The following is a 24,586-nucleotide window of genomic DNA, read 5'->3' as shown; positions in this document are numbered from 1 at the left end:
TAGTTTTCAGAGTATGAGTTTTGCACTCTTTGTTATATACATTCCTAAGTATTTACCTTTTTAGAAAAATTTTCTTTTTTCTTTTTTTAAAATTTACATCCAAATTAGTTAGCATATAGTGCAACAATGATTTCAAGAGTAGATTCCTTAGTGCCCCTTCCCCATTTAGCCCATCCCCCCTCCCACAACCCCTCCCGTAACCCTCAGTTTGTTCTCCATATTTATGAGTCTCTTCTGTTTTGTTCCCCTCCCTGTTTTTATTTTTGTTTCCCTTCCCTTATGTTCATCTGTTTTGTCTCTTAAAGTCCTCATAAGTATTTTACCTTTTTAAATGCTATTATAAATGGAGTTGTTTTCTTCATTTTTGGATTTTCCATTGCAAATGTGTAGAAGAAAACTGTTTTGTGTGTTGATCTTATGCACTGCAAGCTTGCTGAACTCACTTATTAGTTCCCATAGTTTTTAGTGGATCCCTTAGATTTCTGATATACACAATCATGTCATCTGCAAATAGAGATAGTTTTACTTCTTCCTTTCCAGTCTGGGTGCTGTTTATTTCTTTTTCTTGCCTAGGTGCTTTGGCTTGAATCTCCAGTACAACATTGAATAGAAGTCGGGAGAACAGATATCCTTGTCATGTTGCTGATCTTAGGGGGAAAGCGTTCAGGCTTCCACTACTAAATATGATGTTAGCTGTGGGTTTTTGAAATGCTCTATGTCAGGTTGGCGAAGTTTCCTTTGATTCCTAGCTTGTGTTTTAATCATGAAAGGGTACTGGGTTTTGTCAAATGGTTTTTCTGTTTTGAGATGATCTATGTAGCTTGACATTTTTTATTCTATTGATATGATATATTACATTAAATGTTTTTAAGTTTATTTATTTTGAGAGAGAGAGAGAGAGTGGGAGAGGGGCAGAGAGCTTAAGGGAGGCAGAGAGAGACAGAGGCAGAAAATCCCAAGAAGGCTCTGCACTGTCAGCACAGAGCCCAATGTAGGGCTCAAACCCGTGAGCTGTAAGATCATGACCTGAGCTGAAGTCAAGAGTTGGACGCCTGACTGAGCCACCCAGGCGCCCCACATTAATTGGTTTTTGAATGTTAAACTAACCTTGCATTCCTGAGATAGATCCCATTTGGTATATAATCCTTTTTATATGTTTCTGGATTCTGTTTGTTAATACAGATGGCCCTTGAACAATGTGGGGATTAGGGGGCACCAGCCTCCCACACAGTCAAAAATCTGCATATAACCTTCCACTTTAACTACTGATAGCCTATTGTTGACCAGAAGTTTTACTGATAACAGTTGATTAACACATATTTTGTAGGTTATATGTATCATATACAGTATTTTTACACTAAAGTAAGCTAGAGAAAAAAAAGGTTAAGAAAACCATAAGGAAAATAAAATACATTTCTAGTACTATAAATTGTTGAAAAAAGTCTGCATGTAAGTGGACTCCATGCAGTTCAAGCCCATGTTGTTCAAGAGTTAACTGTATTTTCTTGAGAAATAAGAAATATTCTTCATATCCACATTCATAAGCTATACCAATCTGATGTTTTCTTGTGATGTCTATGCTCTAACTATCAGGGTAATGATACCGGCTTCACAGAATGAATTGAAAACTATTCTTTCCTAGTTTTTGGACAAGTTTGTGAAGAATTAATATTTATTCTTCTTTATTTTTTTTAAATGTCTATTTATTTTTCAGAGAGAGAGAGAGACAGAGTGTGAGCCAAGAAGGGGCAGAGAGAGAGGGAGACACAGAATCCGAAGCAGGCTCCAGGCTCTGAGCTGTCAGCACAGAGCCCAACGCGGGGCTTGAACCCATGAACTGTGAGGTCATGACCTGAGCCGAAGTCTGGCGCTTAAGCGACTGAGCCACCCAGGCGGCCCAGTATTTATTCTTCTTTAAATGTTTGGTAGAATTCCCCAGTGAAGCCACCTGAGTGTGAGTTTTTCTTTGATGGTAGTTTTAAAATTAGCAATTTAATCTCCTCACTTGTTATAAGCCTATTCAGATTGCCTTATTTTTTCTTGGGTCAATTTTGGTAGTTCTTTTCTTTCTAGGAATTTGTCCATTTCATCTGAGGTATTTACCTTTATGGGCATACCTTCACCTTCACTCTTTGCTCCTCTGTAATCCATTCTCCACACAGTGGCCTGGGTGGTCTTTTAAAAGATGTAGATCTGATCAGGGCACACCAGGCTATTCAGCTCTTCTGTGGCTGCTCTCTGCCCTGAGGATAAAGACCCCCCTCCTTGACGCTGCCTGGAAGGCCCAGCATGGGTCCCTTCACAGAGCTATGTTCTCCCTTTGCTCCAGTGACACAGAACTCTTTGCAGCTCTTGAACATATCACGTCACAGGTGCTGTTTCCTCCGCCAGGATCTTACCGCCGGGCAAACTCCTTTTTCTTCGTGGCCTAAATTAAGAAGTCACTTTCTCTGGAAAAGTTTTCTGACTCTACCTCCCTTCTATGTGTTTCCCAGGCCCCCTCCCTCTCTGACAACTGCTCTATTTACACTGCTCTATTTCATTGTTTATATACCTGTCACCCCACAGGGTCACCTTTGTTTATATATTGGTCTCCATCAAGGACTTTTTTTTTTAAGTAGGCTCCATGCCCAGCATGAGGTTTGAACTCAGGACCCCAAGATCAAGAGTTGCGTGTTCTACTGACTGAGCCAGCCAGGCACCTTCAAGGACAGCTTTTGAATCCCTACATCCTGGACCTCAAGATATCCCTGAAGTAGATCTGAATTTCATTGTAGCAAATTCTACCTCCCCTGTCCTGCATAGCCTCCCAATTACTCCAGTTCATTTCTTCTTAACTTCAGCCCTAAGCTCCAACCATTCAGGTCTTCTTGGAATACAGATTCTGATCATCACAACCACCCCTTCCAAACTCCCTGCATTTGTACATAACATCGGCTGACACTTACTGAGTACTTACTATGTACCAGCCTCAATGCAGCCCGTGCCCGTGTGATCTCAGTGCTAACAACAGTAAGGCAGCTATTACTAACCCCATTTTTCAGAGAAGAAAAATGAAGCTCAGAGAGGTTAAGTGACTCCACCAAGGTCACACAGACAGTAGGTGATATAGCAGGAAGGTGGACATGGGTCTGTGGGATTCCAGAATCGTGCTCTTAAGCAATGCCACACTGTGCTATGCCTTCTTAGATTTCATCTGATTCACTGGAAAAAAAAAAGTGTGCAGCAGGACAAGTCTTGTTTCTTTTTTGTTTTTGAGAGAGAAGGAGAGAGAGAGAGAGAGAGAATAGGGGTGGGCAGAGAGAGGGAGACACAGACTCCAAAGCAGGCTCCAGGCTCTGTCAGCAAAGAGCCCGACACAGGGCTTGAACTCACAAACTGTGAGATCATGACCTGAAGTTGGACGCTTAACCGACCGAGCCATCCAGGTGCCCCCAAGACAAGTCTTGTTTCTTAAGGACCAGTGGGAGAGAAATCTGAGGACAGCAGTGGCAAATCCAAAGGAGAAGCAAACCTGAGGGCCACCCAGCCTGAGGGAGCGATGAGGGCCTAGCTCGGAGGACAAGGGCACCTCCCGGCACACTATGAGACCCTGAGGAAGGCAAAGGAATCCTACTGTGCTGGCGGAAGTTCGAAGTGACCTCTGCCTTCCTCCTTTGAGGCCCACAGGCCGGCCAGTAAGGTGGCTACCAAGCCTTCCTACCAGGGTAGGCCACCTGGAGACGTAAGGAGAAGTCAGAACCTGTGTGGCGCCGAGGCGTCAGTCTGAGTCACCCCTGGCGTGCAGTTTGGACCCAGCATAGACTCCTAGACTGGCAGCTACGGCGAGATGTAGGGAGCCCTGCTGGTGATGGGGAAACGGCTTCTCATAGCACAGACACGTGGGTGGTGGGGTCTGCGTAAAATGGGTCTTCCACAGCACCCCCATCATGGAGAGGTGACCCCAACAGAGGGTTTGGGCCTGCGACTGTGCAACTCGGGACAGCGTTTCTTAGTCCAGTTGCCCTCTGGTTCGACTTTTCCTTGGGATTGGCCAGCAGTCGAAGACGTGGGCTGGAGTTTCTCAGAGCATTTATTTGTTTTGGGATTACAAAGCTGGGGGCTGGGGGTGGGGGGTGGGGACGTAGCCTAAAGGGGAATGTTAGTGGTGTGGGTGCCGGCTTGGGTGGAGGAGCTGTGTGTGGGGGGGTGGTTGAGCGTGGGGAGTGGCAGAAGAGGGGTACACTCGTGGAGCAGCTCAACTAGAAGGAAGGGTGTGAAGGGTCGCTGTAAGAGTAGCTGCATGTGGCCTGGGAGCAGCTGCGAGGGATGAGGACCCAAGGCCCCTAGCCCACCCCACCCCAGGGTCCCTTCTTTTCTTAAGTTAAAAAAAAAAAATTGCTTGACGGAGTTCAGGTCAGAGGCTGCGAGGATCCGAAGTCACAGGGTGGACAGCGGAGCTTGCTCTGGCCAGCAGAGCCCAGTTCTGGCTCGACAGCAGCTCAGGCCTCCTCAGCTGTGGCGTCGATGCCCGCATAAGTGAAGTTCTCAAACAGCGACATGTTCACATAGGCCTGGGGGACAGAGCAAGCTTTAGTGGGGGCCAGGGATGCGGGCGACTCTGGCCTGGAGCTCCCTGACTTCCAGGTGCTGGGGGTACTTGAAGAGACACTGAACTAGATTCAAGATGGCCCTATGGCTGAGGGCAGCCCTCACCAGCCGGGATAGACCACAGCTCGGCATCCAGGTGAGAGGCCCTTGACACAATTGTTCCACAGGAATTTTTTTTCTTTTTTCTTCTTTTAAAAAACTTTTTCGCTGAAGTGTAGTGGGCGTACGATATTGTATTAGTTTCAGGTGTACAACATAGTGATTTGACAGTTACCATCTGTCATCGCACAAAGTTATTACAGTATTATTGGCTCTGTTCCCTATGCTGTACTTTCAGCCCTGTGACTCATTTATCGTATAAGTGGAAGTTTGTACCTCTTAATCTTCACCGATTTTGCCCCCCTTCCCCCTTTGAGCAATCACTAGTTTGTTCTCTGTATTTATGAATTTCTGTTTTATTTATTTTTTAGATTCCACACATAAGTCCAGTCCTATGGTATTTGTCTCTCTCTTATTTTACTTAGCATAGTACTCTCTAGATGCATCCACATTGTTGTGAATGGCAAGATTTCATTCTTTTTATTATTTTTTTATTTATTTTTGTGGGGGGAGAGAGTTGTAGGGGCGCTGGGGTGGCTCAGTTGGTTAAGTGTCTGACTTCAGCTCAGGTCATGACCTTGTGGTCTCTGAGTTTGAGCCCCATGCCCGGCTCTGTGCTGACAGCACAGACAACCTCAGAGCCTGATTTGGATTCTGTCTCCCTCTTTCTCTGCCCCTCCCCTGCTCGTGCTCTCTCAAAAACAGATATTAAAAAAAAATCTATTGGAAAGTGTGAGTTGGGGAGGGGCAGAGAGAGAAAGAGGGAGACAGAGAATTCCCATGACAGAGAATCCATGCTGTCATTGCAGAGCCTGATGCGGGGCTTGAGCTCATGAACATGAGACTCTGAAATCGAGAGTCAGATGCTTAACCGACTGAGCTACCCAGGCACCCCTTGATTTCATTCTCTTTATAGCTGGGTAATAGTCCATTGTATACATAACTGACTCTTGACTAACATGGATTTTAACTGTATGGGTCCACTTATACCAGATTTTTTCAATAAATGTGGTACAGGACTGTCAGTGTATTTTCTCTTCTTCATGATCTTTTTCTTTTCTCTAGCTTACTTTAGTATAAGAATACAATGTATAATACATATACAAAATACATGTTAGTTGACTGTTTATGTCATCAGTAAGGCTTCCAGTCAAAAGTTCAGCTATTAGTAATTAAGTTTTGGGAAAAGCAAAAGTTATATGCAGATTTTTGACTACATAAGGGATCGGTACCCCTTAGTCATACATTGTTCAAGGGTCCACTGCATATATCTCATCTTTCGTATCCTACATCTTAGTTTTTTTTTTTAATGCACTCAACAAGTGAATTTTTTGTTCATTCATTCATTTATTCATCAGGGTATTTTTGGTGATTTAGCCATTTATATGGTTATTTGGTCATTCCTTATTCTGCTTGCTTTTTAAAAATATTTTATTTTTGAGTAATCTGTATACCCAACATGGGGCTCGAACTCACAACTTTGAGATCAAGAATGCTCCACCAACTGAGCCAGCCAGGTGCTCCTGATCATTCCTTTATTCTTGAGACAGTTTGCGAATTCCTATAGCTATTTAGTCATTAGTTTAAATGAAGAACTCTTTTTGCATTTACTCTGATAGGTTTCTTCATTTATATTTATCTGATAATTTATTTATCCACATGGTTACTAGAGTCAGTTATTTATGTATTTATTCATATGTTTATTACATCATCCATCCACTAATTCTTTCCATTCATTCACTTACTGTATCATTCATTCCTCCATCCGCCCATTTGGTTGGTTGGCCATTCATGCGTTGTCACTCTGGCTCTGTGCCAGGTGAGGAGAGGTGGCCCAGAGGAGAATGGGCTGATAGCCCCAGCAGAGGAAGATGGGTAAACAGTTGGGAGCTAGGGGAGGGATTTGCTGCTGGGGCCTCAGAAGAGTTAGGAGAGCCTCGTGTCCAACCCATGGGGCACTGGAAAGGGGGGGTGGCATCCAGAGGTCCCGCCTACTGTCCTGCAGCAAGTGGTGGGGACAAGGACATAGAGGCTGCTGCTCTCTGGCTCGTATGAGAGGGCACCCCTGGAGGCTGATGAGCCCTAGTCCCCGTCACCCCAGCCTCCTCACCTTCCTGGCTTCCAGCATCCGGCCCAGCTGCAGTGCAATCTGGGCAAAGGGGGGTCGCTCGTATGGACGGTCCCGCCAGCACTGACGCATCAGCTCGTACCTGCAGATGGGGGCATTGCTGAGATGAGGGGTCAGGGCTAGCTGGGGTGATGGGGTCACGGGGCTCCAGGCTGAGGAGACTCACACTTCATCGTCACAGTTACGAGGCTGCTCCATGCGGTAGCCCTGAGGCAGCTTCTCATACAGCTCAGCACAGGTCATGCCACAGTATGGCGTGCCCCCTGCAGGAGAGGACAAAACTCTCTCAGCCCAGGGACCGAGGTGGGGGTAAGGAGAGGGCACTCTGGGGGGTGGGGGTCAGGGACTCACCAAGGCTCACGATCTCCCAGAGGAGGACCCCAAAGGACCAACTGAAATGAGAAGGATGTACTTAGTGATCTTCTAGACCCCGGGGCCCAGCAGTTCAGCGCCACCTACCCCAAGGGTGCCGCCCCTCCCGCCCCCTGAGTGTGTCTACTCTGCAAGTGTCTGCCTTGGCCAGCTGCCATCTCTGTCCACTCAAAGTCCTTCATAGCCACTCCCAGGCTCAACATCATCATAGCTAACATTTGTATCACACGCTTACTATGGGCCAGGCACTCATCATTTAACATATATGTTAATTCATTTAACCCTCACTCCAACCTTATGATATAGGTACTATCATTCTCCCCATTCTATAGATGGAGACACTGAGGTACTGAGAGATTAGCTAGCTTTCCCAAGGTCACACAGCTAGTAAATGGTAGAACTGGAATCAAACCCTGACAACTTGATTCCAAAGCCCTTGCTTTTAACTGCCTCTTATGCTGTTGCAACCTCCATGCAGGTGAGACCAGGGTGGGAGTTCTAGTCAGGGGGAGGGGACCTAGGGGGTTTGGGGGCAGAAGCAGGAAGCAGTTGAGTGGTGGTCAGAGGGGCGGTTGGTGTGATGGACAGTGAGCAAGGCAGGCCAGGCCAAAGGGCTGGTGGCAAATGGGCAGGGCCAGAGCTGGAGGGATGGGCAGGCCAGGTTCCCTGGAAAGAGGAGCAGAGGTGGGCCACGATGGTCATATGGGGGTGAGGAGCACAAAGAGGGGGTCTTGGGGTTATGGTCTGGTTAGGTCCTCAGGTGGGGATGATACCACCCTTCAGAGACGAAGGTGAGAACATTCCTGGGGTGGTCTTTCCATCCACCTAGGCATTATCCACCCACATTCCCAAACCTCTCCAAGGTATCTCCCAGTCTCTTAGATGAGCACAGCCCTAAACTTCCCTACCCCAATCCTACCACTGAAACACCTTCCAAGACCACACCTCCTTCTAACTAGCACCGCCCCCCCCACTCCCCTCCGCCTTCCCACTAAGATGCTGAGCATCGCCAAGGTATATCCAAGGCACACTTGTGTCACACCTGTGTCACGTGTGGAATATACGTTGGGAATGTCCCAATCGTGCCTTGCACTATCTGAGACGTGTCTGAGGCATGTCTATGTTATGTCTGTGTGCATCCCTGCGGGACCATAAGCCCTGCTCCTTCTGAGCCCCATACTCACACATCACTCTTGGTGGTGTAGACGCTGTAGTTCAGAGACTCAATGGCCATCCAGCGCACGGGGAGACGCCCCTGGGAGACAGTGGGTTTGAGGGGTTCGGCGAGGAGGAGGGACCGGTGTGTGGGGCTCTGGGGGGCAGGCATGGAACCTGAGGCGGGGGGACTAAGACTTACCATCGTCTTCTTCACATAAACTTCCTCCCCCCGAGAAAGGCCAAAGTCGGCAATCTTGGAGGCCAGGTTCTCCCCAACCAGCACATTTCGGGCAGCCAGGTCCCTGTGGATGAACTGCAGGCACAGTCAGAAGTCAGGGAAGACTGGGGATGAGAAAGGCCAGGACTCCTCGACCAGTGAGGAGTCTGGCCCCACAGCTGGCCCTCCATCTCTGTAAGAGCCCTTCACCCTTCTTCCCAGTCAACCAGGCCTTATCCTGGACCAGTGACTCCTGCCTTAGAAAAGTCACACTGCTGGTTGTCCCTTCCTCCCTATGAGCTGCCCATGGCCAAGCTCAGGCTGCATCCCTCTTCCTGGGACAAGGGCGGGCTTGTCCTTGGTGACCACACCGCATCTCCTTCTCTTCACTTGCTCCCTTCCCGCCCCGCCCTGTTTTCCTCTCCCCTCATTGAGGAAAGTGGGGAAGGCCCTCCTCTTGCCCAGAGTGACCTTTCCCTTGAGTCCCAAGTCTTCCCCACAAGGTCCTCCAACCTCCTCAGAGACTTCTCTCCATCAAACCCTCCCTCTCACTGGCCCCTATTCCTCTGCTTCAAAGACCCTCAAAACTCCACTAACTTTAAAATGTCCTTCTTCAGCATCATGCTCGCCTCCTGCTACTGTCCCCTCCTTCCTTCCATTCAAGCGGGATGTCCTCACCCTGGGGCTCGGGCCTCCACTCCCTGCTCCACCTCTACCCTGTCCTGGTGGGTCTCACCCACTCCCTCACCATGAGATTCATCCACCATCTGTGGGATGACAGCTTCCAGATTGTTGTTTCTGGCCTAGCTCTTTCTCCCGAGTTCTAGGCCGGCATCTGTAACCGCCAACTCAACATCTCCACCAAGATGTTCGTCCGATGCTTCAAATGCAACACCTCCTCCAGGCCTGCTTCTCGCCTTGTGCTCTCGTGTACTTAGCCAGGCCAGCAGCTCAGGGTCACATCCTTCTCTGTGCTCCTCGACCCCACATCCAATGACAGCCTGCTGACTCTACCTCCTGCAGTTGACCCAGTGCCCCCTCTGGCACGACTTCCCTCCCCACACTCACCTGCTTCTCGCTCAGGTACTGCATGCCATTGGCAGCATCACTGGCAAAGCGCAGCAGCTGCCGGGAGCTGAGAGTGGAGGCAGTTCCGTGTTCCCGGGCAAAGGCTGGGTCCGTCTCCAGGACCCGGCTCTTCCGCAAAAAGTCTAGCAGGTTCCCGTAGGGGGCGTATTCAATAGCGATGTACAAGTAACCTGAGAGGGAAGGAGACAGGTACAGGGTGAAGGTTTCTATGCAGGCAGCCTGTGGACAGCAGGCACCCAACGGTGGCAGACAAGGAGCCTGAAGCTCCGGCAAGCTAGTGACGTGGACAGAGGTGATGGCTGTCGACGGGGCTTTGGAAGAAGGGGCAGGTGATGAGCTGGGGGCTCACCTCGGTTTTCACAAGCCCCCAAGAGGTTGATGATATTGGGGTGATGTCCCAGTTTGCACAGAACTTCCAATTCTCCCGCAAAGTCACGATGGTCATTTTCAGAGGCATACTCTGTGGAAAGAAGCCAACATCACTTTTGCCAGAAATAATTCTGGAGAAGAGGCATGGCTAGAGAGGGCTGGGGCCAGTTGCGGGAGGGGGCCAGGTAGGGCCTGGGATCTGTGGGACAAAGGAGGGGGGCAGGCCTGGGGTCAGGGGTCACTCCCAGGGAACCTTTCAGCATCTTGATGGCCGCGTTCATCTTGAGCCCATCCTTCTTGATCATGGCCCGGATGACCTGACCAAAGTTCCCCTCCCCAATGAGGTCCTCAAAGGTGATGTCTTCCCACTCCAGCACTGGATAACTCAGGGGCTCGGGCTGTGGTTTTGGCCGCCGGGTTAGCGTCAGGGTGCCTGAGCTGAACTGGAGGATGGTTTCTTCACCCTTCATAGGATGGGACAAATGGGCAGACAGTCCATGCAGCAGACACGGGGCCGGCAAAAGGCACAGACAGGCATCAAAGAATAGCTAGACAAATGGAAAGAGACCCACGCAGAGGGCACTCTGGTGGTCAGCCAGGAACAGACATTCAGAAGACACATACTGAGTATCATAGAAGACGAAGCCATCAGTGGGGCTGCTGGGTGGACAGATGTCCAAGAAGAGAGATGGAGAGGCCACAGCCTGGGGAGCAGGTAGGTATGCGGGGATCTGGAAAAACAGGTGTGGGGGGCTTAGGGTTGCTAGAAGCCATGAAGCCATGAGTCAATGGAAAGAGGATATTTCTAAAAAGTTTTTAAGTTTATTTATTTACTTTGAGAGAGAGAACTGGGGAGGGGCAGAAAGAGATGGAGAGAGAGAATCCCAAGCAGGCTCCACACTGAGAGTGTGGAGCCCAACGCCAGGCCTGATGCGGGGCTCAAACTCCTGAGCTGAAATCCAGAGTCGGGTGCTTAACTGACTGAGCCACCCAGGTGCCCCTACATCTCTAACATTTAGAACAGGAAAGAATTGGAGTGAGCTGTGATGGGAAGTGGTGAGCTTCCCATTGTGCTGATGTCACAGCCAGGCTTTTCTGCCATCAAGGATACTCTGGAGAGGATTCTAGCCTTGGGCAGTGGGCTAGGATACATTTATTGAGCACCTACTACAGGCTAAGCCCCAAGCTGCTGGCAGTCAGTGGAGGGGTTTTCTCCACAGTGGCAGAAGCAGACCCACTTGGCATCCGTTTATAGCTTTAAAACCACCCAGGGGCTGAAGATAGAAAGACTGTCACAAAGAGGAACATCCACTTCCCCCAACTGTGTAGGAGCTGGGCCACCTGGGCAGGGCGGATGGCAGGAAAATGAAACAGCTGAACGGGACCAAGGGCACTGCCGCTATGAGGACTGGAAGGGGGTTAACACGGACCTGGTGGCGGGGCTCCCTAAGTGAGCTGAAGCTCGGATCCATGGGCGAGGGCAAAGGACACGGGGCATGTGGATTCACCTGAAGCCATCAACCGCTGAGGGCGCACATGTGGCCCAGCAGCGGCACCATATGTAGGCATGTGCACGCACACGTACCCATCCCACGGAGGAGCACAAGCACGGGGACACACGCATACACAGGTGGGGGTGCCCACAAGTGGATGCACACAGGTACTCCTGTGTGGCGCTCACACACACCTTCATGCAGGCACATGTGGCAGGGCAGATCTCGAAACTAGGATTATATATATATGTATGTTAAAACTCTGCTTTCCCACCTCCTTCCCTCCACATCTGTATTCGTTACCCTTCCCCCACCTTAGCAGCGGCTGGCTTTCTGTGTGCACTGACCTCAGAGGGAGCAGCCTGGAACAAAGAAGCCAATTGAATCTCTGAAGGGAGTTTTTAAAGGCATGGCAGAGACAATAGCCTTGAACACTAGACTTTCTATCACAAGGATCAGCCCTTGAGACAGAAGAGGGTTTTTTTGTTGGTGGTGGTTTTTGTTTTTGTTTTGAAATGCCAGGGCTTGGCTGTAACTATCAAGAGCCCAGGCACGGAGGACGAAGGGCAGAGTTTGGATCATCAGGGACAGCAGTGGAGGACGGGCAGGTGGGAGAGAGGGATGGGAGGTGGTGACAAGAGGGGGTGATGCTGGGTCCCTAAAGAGAAGCCAGCACTGCCCCGCACCCCCACCCCAAGTATGGGCCCGCAGGCTGGAGGGGCACAGACCGAGAACAGACAGGTTTACGGCGAGGCCAGGAAGAGAGGAGGCATCACTGCCTTTCCCCGGCAGCAACAGGTGAGCCTTGAGCTGGCACAACTCTGGAGCAGTAGGAACGAATGTGACAGGGGTCGTGACAAAGGGTATGAGGGCCACAGAACATGCTCGCAGGGCACAGGGAGCACCTCAGGGCTCTGAAGTCTCCTGGAGCTGGCCCTGACACTCGCAGACATGGAGGCTGGGACCAGGAACTCACAGTACAAGCGGCCTGTTGGCAGGAGGCCACAGAAGGGCTAAGGGCATCAGCCACAAATGTGTGCAGATGGAGGCTGGCTCCCATGTCCAGGAGGGTCTGCTAGGATGGATGCCAGCATGAGGCCCAGGTGTGCCCCTGCCCCCCTTCCCACCCCGTGTCAGCACCACGCCACCCAGGCTTATGGCACCTCCAGTGAGAAGCGGGAGGACCCTGAATTAACCGTGGCGAAACATGGACAGAACAGAGTTATTTTGAACCGGCGACATTCACCAGTAACATAAATTGACTTATGAACGCAGTTCAGTTCTAGAAAAATAAAGACAATTATGTTTTGTGCCCTAGAGCACTGCTGAGTGCAGTCCCATGGCTGCAACACAAACACACACATGCGTGCATACACACACACACTCGGGTGTACAGGTACTGTGTGTGCGCAAACGTAGATGGGGGTGTGCGCACGTGGGTGGGTACAGGGGACTGACCGATCCTGACTGGTAGGTGAAGGTGCGTCTGCGGTGCGGGCAGCTTTTGCGGATGCACACCAGGGTCAGGAGGGCAGCCAGGATGGTAAGGCAGGTGGCAGACACAGAACCCATTACGGCCAGTACCAGCTGCTGATCTAGGCCCTCTGCAGCCGCTTGGACCTCTTGGACCGGGCCCTCACTCTGCAGCCCTGGACACAATAAGAGGGGCAGATCGTGGGAAGCCTGGGTCAGGGAGGGAGAGGTCAGAGATCCCAGTACCAGGAGGGACGAGGGGTGTCAGGCCGAGGGCCAACGGTCCACTGGAGTGACAGGATTTTCCTAGCGCTAGGACAATGGGTCCTAAGAAGGGAAGGGTCAGGGTCCCCAGTACTAGGACTCCCGTCACTTGTCGGGAAGGGCCTTGGGTGTCCTAGCTCCCAAGCCACGAGCTCCTACCGTTACCCAGGGTAGACTCCTCCACGACGCTGCTCCAGTCGCCGGGACCCTGAATACTGGCCCGCACACGGAAGAGGTAGCGTGTGCTGGCGTTGAGGCCACGGACAACGGTGCTTGTCTCCTCGGGCCTGTCCACGTCCATCCACAGGGGGTCGCCTGAGCCCCCAGCCACCTGCACCTCCACGATGTACTTGGATATAGGCCCAGCCGAAGCCTCTGGCCGCTGCCATGTCAGCTGGATCTCAGAGTCTGAGAGGGCCTGGGCATGGAGGTGTCGGGGGGCTGGGGGCCCTGGGGAGGTGGGGGTGGGGAAGGCGGGGCTCAGGCAGGAGCAGGGTATGTAGTTCTGGGGTCAGATCCATTCTAGCTGTGTCCCCTGCTCGGTGGACCCCAGAATGGGAGCCACCCTGCCATCCTCTCCCTATGGCTCCCTCCCTTCATCCCCAAGCTTCTGCTTCCCCTCATTCTCCTTCTGTGCCAGGCCCTCCTGGTGCCCTGGATCCTCCCAGGGTGCTGGGCCTTCCCCATGTGCCTTGTGCTCCCCCGATCCCCATGTCCTCCTGGTCCACCATATCCTCCCCATGACCTTGTTCTCCCCGTAAACCATGGCCTCCCCATCCTTCCCCATCCCATATGCTCCTGCTGACCTACGTCCCCACCAGCCTCCAATATCTGCCCACCCCACGTCCTCCCTGTGTTCACGTCTGTCTGATATCCTGCTTCTCCCTTATGCCCACGTTTTCCACACGTCTTGTGTTCTAGGTCTATCCGCTCTCCTGCAACCTCCCGTGTCCTTACGGGTCTGGCGTTTCCTGTGTCCCGTGTCCTCCCCTCATCCCGAGCCCATAACCCCCTTCCTGAGCATACCAGTGGGGGGCAGAAGCACGCGTGCAGGGGGCGAGGCAGGGCCCAGGAGGGTGCAGTGGTAGAGCCGCACATCCAGCTGGTAGTGGGTGCCAGGCGTGAGTCCAGTCAGGAGGGCGGTGCGGGCCTGGGGGGACGAGACGTTCTCCCGCCGCTCCTGTCCCCGTGCCCCATCCCACAGGCGCAGCAGGAAACCATCGCCCACCAGTGGCCCAGGCACCGAGGGTAAGGACCAGCTCACTCGCAACCGGTCAGGGCCCTCCACGTGCCAGCCCTCCAGCCATGGCTGCAGCAAGGGCTCTGGGACCGGAGGTCAGGGGTCAGAACCGTCCAGCGGGTCCTTGGGGCTGGACAGGATAGTGCTCCCCAGGGGACTGGGTGGGACAAACTCCAGTGGGAAAGGCAGGGGCCCCTGGGGGTGGACAAGACATGACAACTGCTGAGTGCATAGGAACAGTAACTCCTGGGGGGACAGGAAGGGATGACTCTTGGCCTCTCACCAGGACAGTCTGTGGTCATGAGGGTGGGAGGCCCCCAGGCCCCCTCCCCGCCTTCCCCTGGCCGGCTCAGCTGTACACGGACACTGTATCCTGTCTTCGGCCTCAGGTTCATTAAAGTCACATTCTCACTGGGGTCCACTGGGGACAGGACACATCATTCAGCCCCCTACCTGTTCCAGAAGCTGCCGTCTTCCCCCCTTTTCGTTCTGTCCTTTCTCATTGTTACCCAACACCCCTGTTCTGCCCCAGCCCCCTTCCCGCCCCCAGCTGTCTCCCTGCTCACCCACAATGGCGGACCAGGCCATGGTGCTGTCCTGGGGCCGGTAGTGCAGGCGGACGGAGGCGATGGGTCCGTCCCCGGAGAAGGAGACCAGTGGGGAGACCACGAGCTGGCGGCTCTGCTTGGCCAGGAGCCGCGGAGCAGTCAGGGGCACTGGGGGCACTGCCAGGAGACCCAAGGTAAGGCAGGGCCCAGACAGCCTGCCCAGTCCTCAGAAAAATAAGAGGACTCTACTCTGGCCAAAGAGATCTCTGGGTCTTGGTTTGGATCAGGGCCCCCTCTAGGCTGGGGAGAGACCAAGTTCAACAGATGACCGGAATGGCCAGCATTCAAGCAGGATAGCATTCTGCCCCCTAAGCCGCTCGGGGCACACAGATCTGGCAATGAGGATGTGAGAGTATCCCCAAAGACATTAAAAGAGGTCTGATATGGCTAGATGGGTTTGGGGGAGGGTATGCTGTCCACGCAGTGTAGGGGAGACAGAGGGGGCTGAAACCCAAGGCAGGGAGATAACATGGGATCAGCCTACCCTCTGCCCCTCCCCCTATCGTTTGTCACTCTCTTAATTGGGGGGAAAAAAAAGGTAGCCAGTGGTGAAGCACCTGCTCTATCCCAGCTGCTTCCTAGGTACAATCTCTACTTCTCACAGCTACTTTTCAGATGGAGCTCTCACCCTGGGTTATGAGCGAAGAAACTGAAGTTCGGAGACATCTACCTTGCCTAAGGACATGCAGCCAGCAGGAAGTACAACCAGTGTTTGAACTTGGTCTGTCGGTCAGGCCACCTAGAATCAGCCAATTCTACTGCAAATAGCTTTTGTGTTCCTGCCTGGCTTCCTCATTCCATGGCCATGACACCCTTGTCCTGGCCTTAGCTTTTCTTACCAGATCAGTAGATCAATGCCATGACTGATTCCCTCGCCACTTTCAAACATTTTCTAAGCAGGATGGAAGGATGGGGGAATGGGTAGATGGAAGCGAGGGAGGGCAGGAGGCAGGGCAGAGGATGCGGGGTTGAGAGCTCAGTGGGCAGGGAGGAACGGTGGTGTCTGACAGAAATGAGCACATCATGAGGAGGTGAGATGAAGGTCGGGTTTGGATCTGTGGAGCCCCCTGTGCCTAGGGCTGTCCAGGAGGTGGATGGAGATGAAGTGGGCCCTTGAATCATACACCAGGGAACTTCCACGCTGACTTCTGAGCCAGAACCCCACTTCTGGAGGTCCCACCAAATGGGTCTGGAGCTCAGGAGAGTGGTCTAGCCTGCAGATCAAGCCTGGGCATTGCCAGAGAACAGCTGAAACTTGGGAGAGGACCCTATAAGAATCATGACAATAAATGCCAACATTTATCCAGCACAGGCCCTGTGTTAGGCACTGTGCTAAGGGCTTAAACGCATCATCTAACTTAAATGCAAGTTAAATTCATTAAAGGTATCATCTAACTTGCTTCACAGCAATCCTAGCTAGTGTAACACTGATGTCCTCACTGTAGAGAGAAATAAGCGGTGAGGGACTAAGCAGCTGGCTTAAGGCAACGGAGCCAGGGATTTGTGGGGAGGATTTGAACCCGTGTTGCCTAGGTCAGATGCCTGGGGAGAAGACACAGGCTGAAGGTGGAGCCTGGCCACACTGATGTTTCCTGCTGGTGGGGCAGCCACAAAGTTGTGGGAGGGGTGGCGGTGAGCCAGTGGGAAGGAAGAGGAAGATGAGGGAGGTCTGGGCTTCTGTCACGGGGGTGGGCTGTCAGGAGCAGAGGGCAAGAGGAGCCAGGGGACACCTGGGTGGCTCAGTCAGTTAAGCGTCTGTCTGACTCTCGATTTCGGCTCAGGTCGTGATCTCACGATTCGTGAGACTGAGCCCCTTTGAGCCCCGCATCGGGCTCTGCACTGACAGCACAGGGCCTACTGGGGATTCTCTCTCTCCCTGTCTCTCTGCCTCTCCCCACCTCTCTCAAAATAAATAAATTAAAAAAAAGAAAAGAGAAGCCAGGGTTTATGATGCTGGAGAAGGTGAAGAGACACCTGAGCTGGGCTGGATGGCTCCACTCTGGGCCATCCTGGGCACTCCCTCCCTACTCACTGGGGAAACCCTATGCAGCTCCTCTGGGCAGCAGGTTACCCTCTGAGCTTAGGCGTCCCATGTGCTCCCCTGTCCCGGCACTGAGAGCCCTGGGGTATGACTCAGAGCAGGAAGCAGCATCCTAGAGGCAGAGCTAAAGGGATGCTGCGTGCAGGGGCTGTGAAGAGGTGGAGAGGGCCAGCATGGCCAGGCAGGAGGGTATCCCGTTTCTAGGGCATGGGATGTCCTTTCCAGATAGCACTGAGCTGTGTTCCTGCTCTGACACTGCCCAGCCCAGACCTCTTCTTTGCTTGGTCCTGGGCTGTGACCTTAGATGTCCTCTCCCTTTCTTCTACAATGCCCAGTCTTAGCGGCATCACCTAGTGCCCACTCTGCCCACTGCCCATCCTCCATGGCCCTGGGACATCACTGACCTTTGACGTTAACCCTGAAACGTCGGCTGTCTTGGCCACCAGACGTAGACACACGGCATTCCCAGAGCCCACTGTCCCCGAGGGCCAAGCGAGGCACCTCGAACTCAGCTGTGGTCCTATTTGGCTCCACAATGGCCTTGGTGGACTGAGAGAGACAGGGAAAGGGGGCAGACCATAGAGAATGTGCACCCATGTGACAGATGTGGGGACGGATGAGGGGACAGAAGACCAGTGGTAGTTTCTCAGCAATTAGCCTGACCCCATCTGACCTGTGGTCGGGCCAGCGGGTAGTGCCTAGAGAAAGCCCTGAGGGGTCAGGGGTCTGAGGGAGCAACTGTAAGGCTGGCGGGATGGGGGGCCTGGGGTCAGGGGTGGGGGGCTGACCAGGAGGACTGTGCCATCCGGCTTTCGGAGCTCCATGCTGCCCCGCACCGGGAAGGGGTTCCCTGCGGCCGCACAGTTGATCCGGGGCATCGTCTCCAAGTTGAACTCCAGCTCCGAGGCCACATCCAGGATCTGGGGGATCCGGTCTAGGGAGAGGAAGGACACATGCTGGAGCCCCCGCGAGGCAGACGCCGACCACCAGGGTGCCCCTGGTCGTGTGGCCTGCATCTTGGCAGAGGCATCACCATCGCCTTGGTCGCTCAAGGCTGTCTGCCAGCAGAGTCCTACAGGGCCCTGGCACCCCACCTCTGGTCAGCCGTAGGGTCTACCTCCTGCACCCCTGACCTGATATCCTCTTTCAGCCAAAGCAGGCCCTTCGCCGGCCTCACAGCCCGAACACCGGTTCAGGCCTCACTCGCTTCTGGGCTCTGTTACAGACCCTCTGGGGTCTCCTGCCTCCACTCCCCACCCAGCTGCCTGGGTCCTCTCTCACAGCAAGCTGACTGCCTTCTGCTTCTTCAGCAATTCCCTCCTGCCCCTGTCATGGTAGCCTGCCGTTCCAAGTCCCCGAGGCTTGACTCCTCTGACCACTCCCCCAACCCCTCCCCCCCCCCCTGCCGTACTCCACCGTCCTGGTACCCGACCCTGAGTCTTCAGCCCCCAGGCCTTTGCCCGTGCTCCTTCCCCAGCCATGTGGCTCTCATCCTTACACCCCATCTCAGATCTCGCCTCTTCCCCGAAGCCCCCTCCGAAACTCAGCCTGGCCAGGGGCCTCCTCTTGGCCCTCCCTCCAAGTCTCGGCTGCAGCCCATCCCCGTGTGGGTGATGTGGGCTGGGCACTGAGAACTTTTCCTGGACCGTGAGCTTCCTGAGGGCGGGACCTTGAGCCAGGGAGAGATGTCTGGTGAAAGTTGACTTGTTTTGACGGATCATACCGGATTTCTCACAGTGCATTCCATGCCATCCGGAGGGGCACACGCAGCCGCTGAAGCGGTCACAGGTCCCGCCATTCTGACACTGGCACTGGAGGCGGCAATCTGCCCCAAAGTGGCCAGGGGTACAGGCTGGGAACAGAGGGGTTGTGGTTAGAGGGACATAGGCCAGGGGCAATGAGGGCACAGCTGGGGCCTGGGTGATGCCAGGCTGGGTGGAGAGGGCACGGGTGGGTCAACGGGAGCCAAAGGGGAGGGTCCAGGTCTAGTATGTGGCTGGCTCTCCGGGTCAGGGACTGTGGCTGGCAGGTCAGCCCATACCTTCCTGGCACTGGTGTCCTCTCCAGCCAGATCCACAAGAACAGCCATAAGGGTCTGGGAGGCAGAAGGTGAGACCCCGGCAGCCCGATGTGCCTGGACACTGCTCCTGGCAGCTCTGCCCAAAACGGCCCTCTCTGCAGGCTAGAAACCAGACGTGTGGGCACGGGGTCCACTGTCGGGCCTCAAAGTCCAGGTCCTGCCGGGCATTCTCACCACCCATGCTCTTGGTTCAAGAATCTTCCCCCGGCCAGGCACCCTCTCCCACCGAGGTCCTAGCTCCCCATCCTCCTTACCTTGCTCACAGCGGGTACCCGTGAATCCAGGGGGACACACACACTCGCCATCCAGGTCATGGCAGACACCTCCATGCAGGCAGCCTGGGCATTCCTTGGTACAGTCTGGTCCCCAGCGCCCTGCCCCACAGCCTGAAGGAATGTGCTGTCAGCCAGTTGCTGTCACCCACCTACCGGTGCTGCCGAGGACTGAGGCAGCCCTGGCGGCCCACAGGAAGTGCCCACGGGGCTCCCAGCCTCCCATGCCACCCACCACCTCTGCCCTCTGCTCCTAACCCCGCACGATGAGCCGGAAGAAGGCGCTGCCTAGGGGGCTGGCTTCCAGGTAGGTGGCACTGTAGATGCCGCTCGACGGTGGCTGCACATTTGGGAGCTGCAGCAGGAACTGCCCATCTTGGGCCTCATGCCAGTCCAGGGTATAGAAGTAGGATCCTGGAGGCATAAATGGGTCAGGGGCCTCAGCGCCGGTGACAGCCAGTGCCCAGGACACATCAGTGTGAGCCTCATACAAGTGGCCAGAACTGGGCCGAGGCACCAGCCAGGATCTGTCCCCAAGCCAGAAAGTTGGCATACATCCTCTGCTCTATGCTCTACCAACCCCCAGTAAGTCACCAGGTCCTGCTCAGTCTGGCTCCTCCTCATCTCCTAAAGCAGTCCAGTTCTTTCCACACTCAAGGCCACCACCACCACCACGGCCTTCCAGGCAGTCTCTCTGCCTCCATCCCCGCTCCCCGCTTTCCTAGTTATCCTTCACTCAGCAGCCAGTGGGATTTTCCCCAACAGAAGCCTCTGCAACACCCCCTGCTCAGACTCCTCCCTGGTTATTGGCTCCTTAGCACATGGTGTTCACCAGTCTGGCCACCGCTTGGCCCTTTGGCCTCATACCTCTCCACACCCTGCCTGATTCCTAACATTCCTGAGTTCTGGAACTGCTGGTTTCTCTCCTAGAAACACTATGGTATCTTGGCACTTCCTGCCTTTGCTCTTAGCCAGTCCTGCTCCTGGAATGTCCTTCCCTCCTTTGTGTGGCTAATTCTGATGTCTCCTTCTAGGCACAGTTCAAAGGTTATCTACTTAGAGACTTCTCCCAGAAGCCTCTTCCTCTAGGACCTGCAGACCCAAATACTAGAATCCCTCTCCCTGTCTCACCTCCTTTTTGCTCTTTGCCCAGGACTGGACTGTAGGGAGCCCAGGTCTACTTGACTCTCTCAGACCTCTCATTAGTTTAGGGGGCCTGGTGCTCAGGCCCAAGGGAAGGGTCCTCTTCCCTCAGGAGCCCAGGGAGGCAAAAGGCAGCCAAAGGGCTGTGGGTCTGAGGGCTAAGTCTTTGGGGCCACACAGAATATCGGCTTCCTCCCATGGGGTGGCCAGAGGGCCTGATAGGACCAGGGTGGGGGCAATCCTGGGCCCAGTTACCAGTTCTCTTCTTCCCCTTGGGGATTGCTGCTCCCTGCCAGGTGAGCAAATGTGACAGCATCTGCTAACTCCCGGGGGGGGGGGGGGGGGGGGAGAGTCAAAGGTGAGGATTTAACACAATGTTGATTTGGGTGTAACAAGGAAGAAGGCAGCCAACCCCAAGGCTGCTAGTCCTCTGGGTGCAAGAGGAGGAGAACAGCCCAGAGCTAAAGAGATGGGCACAGGCGCTTATCAAGGACCTGATCCAGGGCAGAGGTTGGTGGGGGAGAGGGTAACAGGTGTTTCATGCTGAAAGCTGTGTAAGTGGCTAACGCTGGGAAGGCGGAGGGCATGGAGGTGTTCGGGCAGGTAGGTTTACCTGCCCAACCCATTCAGACACCCCTCTCACCGTTGCTCTTCCAAATCACATCTGTCTGCTTCTCCTTGTGCACAAGTGCGGCAAGCACGGCCGTGTCGCCTTTGTTCACCGTGTGTGTGACCTTGTCCGGGAGCAGGTGCGCTGCAGGGTGGAGGGTGAGGTCAGAGGTCAACGGCGCCCCCCCCCCCCCCATCCCGTCCCTGTCCCCGCCCCACGGGGCTCAACTCACCTCCTGGGCTGTTGTGCACGTAGAGGACGCGCGTGCGCCCCGCCCCGCCCACGCACGAGAAGACGCCCACCAGGTCCGAGGGCTGCGAGAAGCCGCGCAGCGTGATGCGGTGCGAGCCGTTGCGCACCAGGTGCGGGGGCTGCGCGGGCCGCGGCGTGCGCACGATGCGGTCGTCCTTCTCCAGCAGCAGAGGGGGGCCCCAGGCGTCGGCACCCCGGCCCGGCCCGGCCTCCCCAGACACGCAGGTCAGGAAGAAGCGCCGGGGCTCGACGAGGCGCAGGTCGGCCAGCAGCGTCAGGTCCACCGCGGCGCCTGCGGCGGGGACGCCAAGTCCTCCCTCCGACGGGGTCCCCGGCCCGCCCCGCGCTCCGCCGAGCGTTTCCCTCCCCTCCCTTCCTCTTTCCCGCCGGCGCACTGGCCCCTTCCCCCGCCCCCAGGTCTCTTCGTCCTAAAATCGAAACAAAGCCTCTTCTCTGGCCTCCTCGTGCCCCCACCTTCTCCTGCCAGATGGCTGCCCTTTGCGGCCCAGCTTCGGAAAGAATGATCTATGCTCTCTGTCTCCGTTTCCTCACTTTTTAATTCCCTGGCAGCCCCCTTGAGTCCGGACCTGCCTCAAGCTGTTCCACGGAGGGCAGCCGCTCTCCCTGCCCCCCACCAGAGGGTGAGGGCCAGGAGAGCCATGGAGAACAGAATCGCCTTGGAGAAAGCCCTCCCTTCCTCTGCAGACGTCTAGACAGGCTTGTGGGGCTGGGCTTTAAGGTGGGGTCTAAGAGAGAGGTGGACTTCTGCAGCCAGGTGGTTGCGGGGCAGAAAGGAAGGGAGCCCCTCCTTTTCGGCCCCTGCCTGGTAACTGCCAAGTAATTAGCTAGTTTAAATGCCACTTAGCTTATCAATTAATATTCTTCCAAAGCCTACCACGAATAAATGGAGTTAGCATTTACTGACCGCCCACCATATGCTGGAGCACCTGTTTCCCATTGGATCTTCACATCCCCCGGTGAAATTGATGTCTTTCCATTTACAGATGAGGGTAATAGTAATTATTCTACAGGCTTCCTGGAGCAAGCTCATCTCCTCCCCTGGCTGTAACTATCACCTCTGAGTCAACAACCCTGGGACAGCCTGTCCGCATGGGCCTGCGTTTGTGTCAGCTCTCCCCAATACTGCTGCTCCCTCGTGCTCCCTGACTCGACAGACGGCACCAATCACCTGAGACACGAACTTTGTGGAGTCCTCTCTCCTTACTTTCACGATAATACTTATTGGAGGCCAATTATATGCCAGGCATCTCATGTTCTCTCATTTTATCACAACTATTGTGGGTCATGGGTGTTATTACTCCACTTTTATAGCCAGTGAACGAAGCCTCAGAGACGCCACTTGCCCAAGGGCATACAATTAATAACTGGCAGAGCCAGGCTGCCTGACTGTAAACTCCACACCTCTAAGCGGGATGCTGGCTGCCGCAATCAGTCGCAAGATTCTGCAGATTCCATTTCCTTAAAGCCTCTTGACTTCACCCACGTCTCTCAGCCCACCCTTGTTTAGCCCTCACCCTTACTGACCCGGATCATCCCAATAGCTATACTCCTCCTTCCCCAACTCATCGTCTAAAGTGATCCATCTAAGACCTTGTGACTGCCTGGTCTGCAACCCTCCCACGGCTCCCAATTGCTCTCAGGATACAGGGCATGCCCTTGAGCCCCTCTTTGCTCACACTCTGCCCTTCCTGCTGAGTTCCCTTCACGAAACTTCTCTCGCATGCGCTTCCATTTCTCTGAGACTTGCAGCTACTGTTCTGGCTGCGTGGAGTGAAGGCCACTGCTCTTAGTGAAGGCTTTGTGGACTCCCTTGTCGTCTATTGCCCTCAAGCAGAGTAGCTGACTCTTTCTCAGTGCTCCTGTGGAGCTACTTGTGTCTGTCTCTGTCCTTCACTGCATGTCCCACATCCCCGACTGCCACTCAAAGATAGTCTTTGCATTCTAATGCTCTTTGGCCATAAGTGAAGGAATCAGCTACTACTTATTCAGGAGTCCTTATCTAACAACTGGGCATTGGACGCTGTGCATAAATTACCTCATTTAAACCCCATGACAGCCATAGGAGGTCAGCATCATATAATCTGTTGTATAGACCTGGAAGCTGTCTGCCTTTCAACCAATGGCCCGTAGCACAGCTCCTGGAATATTGTTGGTGCTAGATAAATGTTTGCCAAATGAATAATTGAATGACTCCAACACACTGAAGCAACATATGAGCACCCACTGAAAACTGCAGGGCCCCCATCGGCCCTGCTGCTCTTTACTGATCCTAAAATCTAACTCAGTCAATAGCTGCTCTACTCCCAATTCTAGGCTACAATGGTTTCTAGTGCCTGGGTTTTAGAGGCCTTGATCCCACTTTCTAGCTGATTGGGGAGCGGATGAAGGTGATGACAGTGATGATAAGGTTTCCTAGGGGAAAATCAGGGCTTTGGGGGCTGGGGGCATGGGGTGGCTTGGGGGAGACTTACCAACATGAGAAGCCAGAAAGAGGTTGGGGAGCAGCAAAAGGGGCCCCAGCCAGACCATACTCTGGAGGCTGACCAGGTCGGCCAGGACAAGCGGGGCCTCCGGTCAGCTATTCTGGGTCTGGCTGGTCAGCCTGTACTGATTAGTTTGTGTTGGTGCTGGGGAGGAAGAGGAAATGAGGTGGCTTGGGTGGGAGGGATGGCAGGGAAGGGGTGGGGAGGACTTATCCTGCTTCTGCACACCTCCCCCCCCCCAGTGCGGCCCCCCCCAAGGCTGGGGATGGGTGTGGCCTGCAAGGCCCTGGAATGGGGTCACTTGAGGTGGGGGAGAGTTGTAAGGACAGACCTAGGGACTGTTGGACCGATTTCCCATCTCCTCTTCTCCCTCTGGTCCTCAGTCTTGTAAGCAGGCAGGAGGCAGGAGGCAGGAAAGGGAGGAAGCCAGTGGCTTCCGCCTATTGAGGAGGGATGGGGGGAGGATATTGTTCTAGGGTCTCCCCTCCCCCCCAGCACATACACACAATACAGCCCAGGCAATTCCTCATGTATGTGCCCAGGACACAGTTACATGGGTGTTCCGGAGAGCCGTTCACAGGTGT

General features: G+C 54.0%; 1 protein-coding gene across 3 annotated transcripts; it reads right to left on the bottom strand.

Annotated features, from left to right (window-relative positions):
- Nucleotides 1-4,054: 4,054 nt before the first annotated feature.
- On the bottom strand, nucleotides 4,055-24,146 carry TIE1 (tyrosine kinase with immunoglobulin like and EGF like domains 1). Of its 3 annotated transcripts, none has more exons than XM_027059453.2 (23): nucleotides 23,991-24,146; nucleotides 21,479-21,790; nucleotides 21,280-21,390; nucleotides 19,752-19,907; nucleotides 19,476-19,607; nucleotides 19,183-19,323; nucleotides 18,865-18,993; nucleotides 17,930-18,075; nucleotides 17,546-17,690; nucleotides 15,059-15,217; nucleotides 14,776-14,913; nucleotides 14,279-14,575; nucleotides 13,412-13,702; nucleotides 12,974-13,164; nucleotides 10,276-10,486; nucleotides 10,003-10,113; nucleotides 9,633-9,823; nucleotides 8,547-8,660; nucleotides 8,374-8,444; nucleotides 7,169-7,209; nucleotides 6,984-7,080; nucleotides 6,800-6,899; nucleotides 4,055-4,553 (listed from the first exon to the last, which is right to left on the bottom strand). In XM_027059453.2, the coding sequence occupies exons 1-23, from the start codon at nucleotides 24,046-24,048 to the stop codon at nucleotides 4,482-4,484; spliced, it is 3,414 nt and encodes a 1,137-aa protein (XP_026915254.1). In that variant the 5' UTR covers nucleotides 24,049-24,146; the 3' UTR covers nucleotides 4,055-4,481. The 3 variants fall into 3 exon arrangements, 2 of the variants coding, with proteins under 2 accessions (XP_026915254.1, XP_053068713.1); XM_053212738.1 differs by lacking the exon at nucleotides 4,055-4,553 and adding an exon at nucleotides 5,588-6,579; XR_008294415.1 differs by lacking the exons at nucleotides 4,055-4,553; nucleotides 6,800-6,899 and having other exon boundaries at nucleotides 7,052-7,080; nucleotides 8,547-8,689.
- Between the last annotated feature and the right edge of the window lie 440 nt (nucleotides 24,147-24,586).

The sequence above is a fragment of the Acinonyx jubatus genome, chromosome C1 (genome assembly GCF_027475565.1).
Source record: "Acinonyx jubatus isolate Ajub_Pintada_27869175 chromosome C1, VMU_Ajub_asm_v1.0, whole genome shotgun sequence".
NCBI classification, from domain to species: Eukaryota; Metazoa; Chordata; class Mammalia; order Carnivora; family Felidae; genus Acinonyx; species Acinonyx jubatus.
Note: the sequence above shows the minus strand (reverse complement) of the source record. Positions and strands in the feature narration are given on the sequence as shown.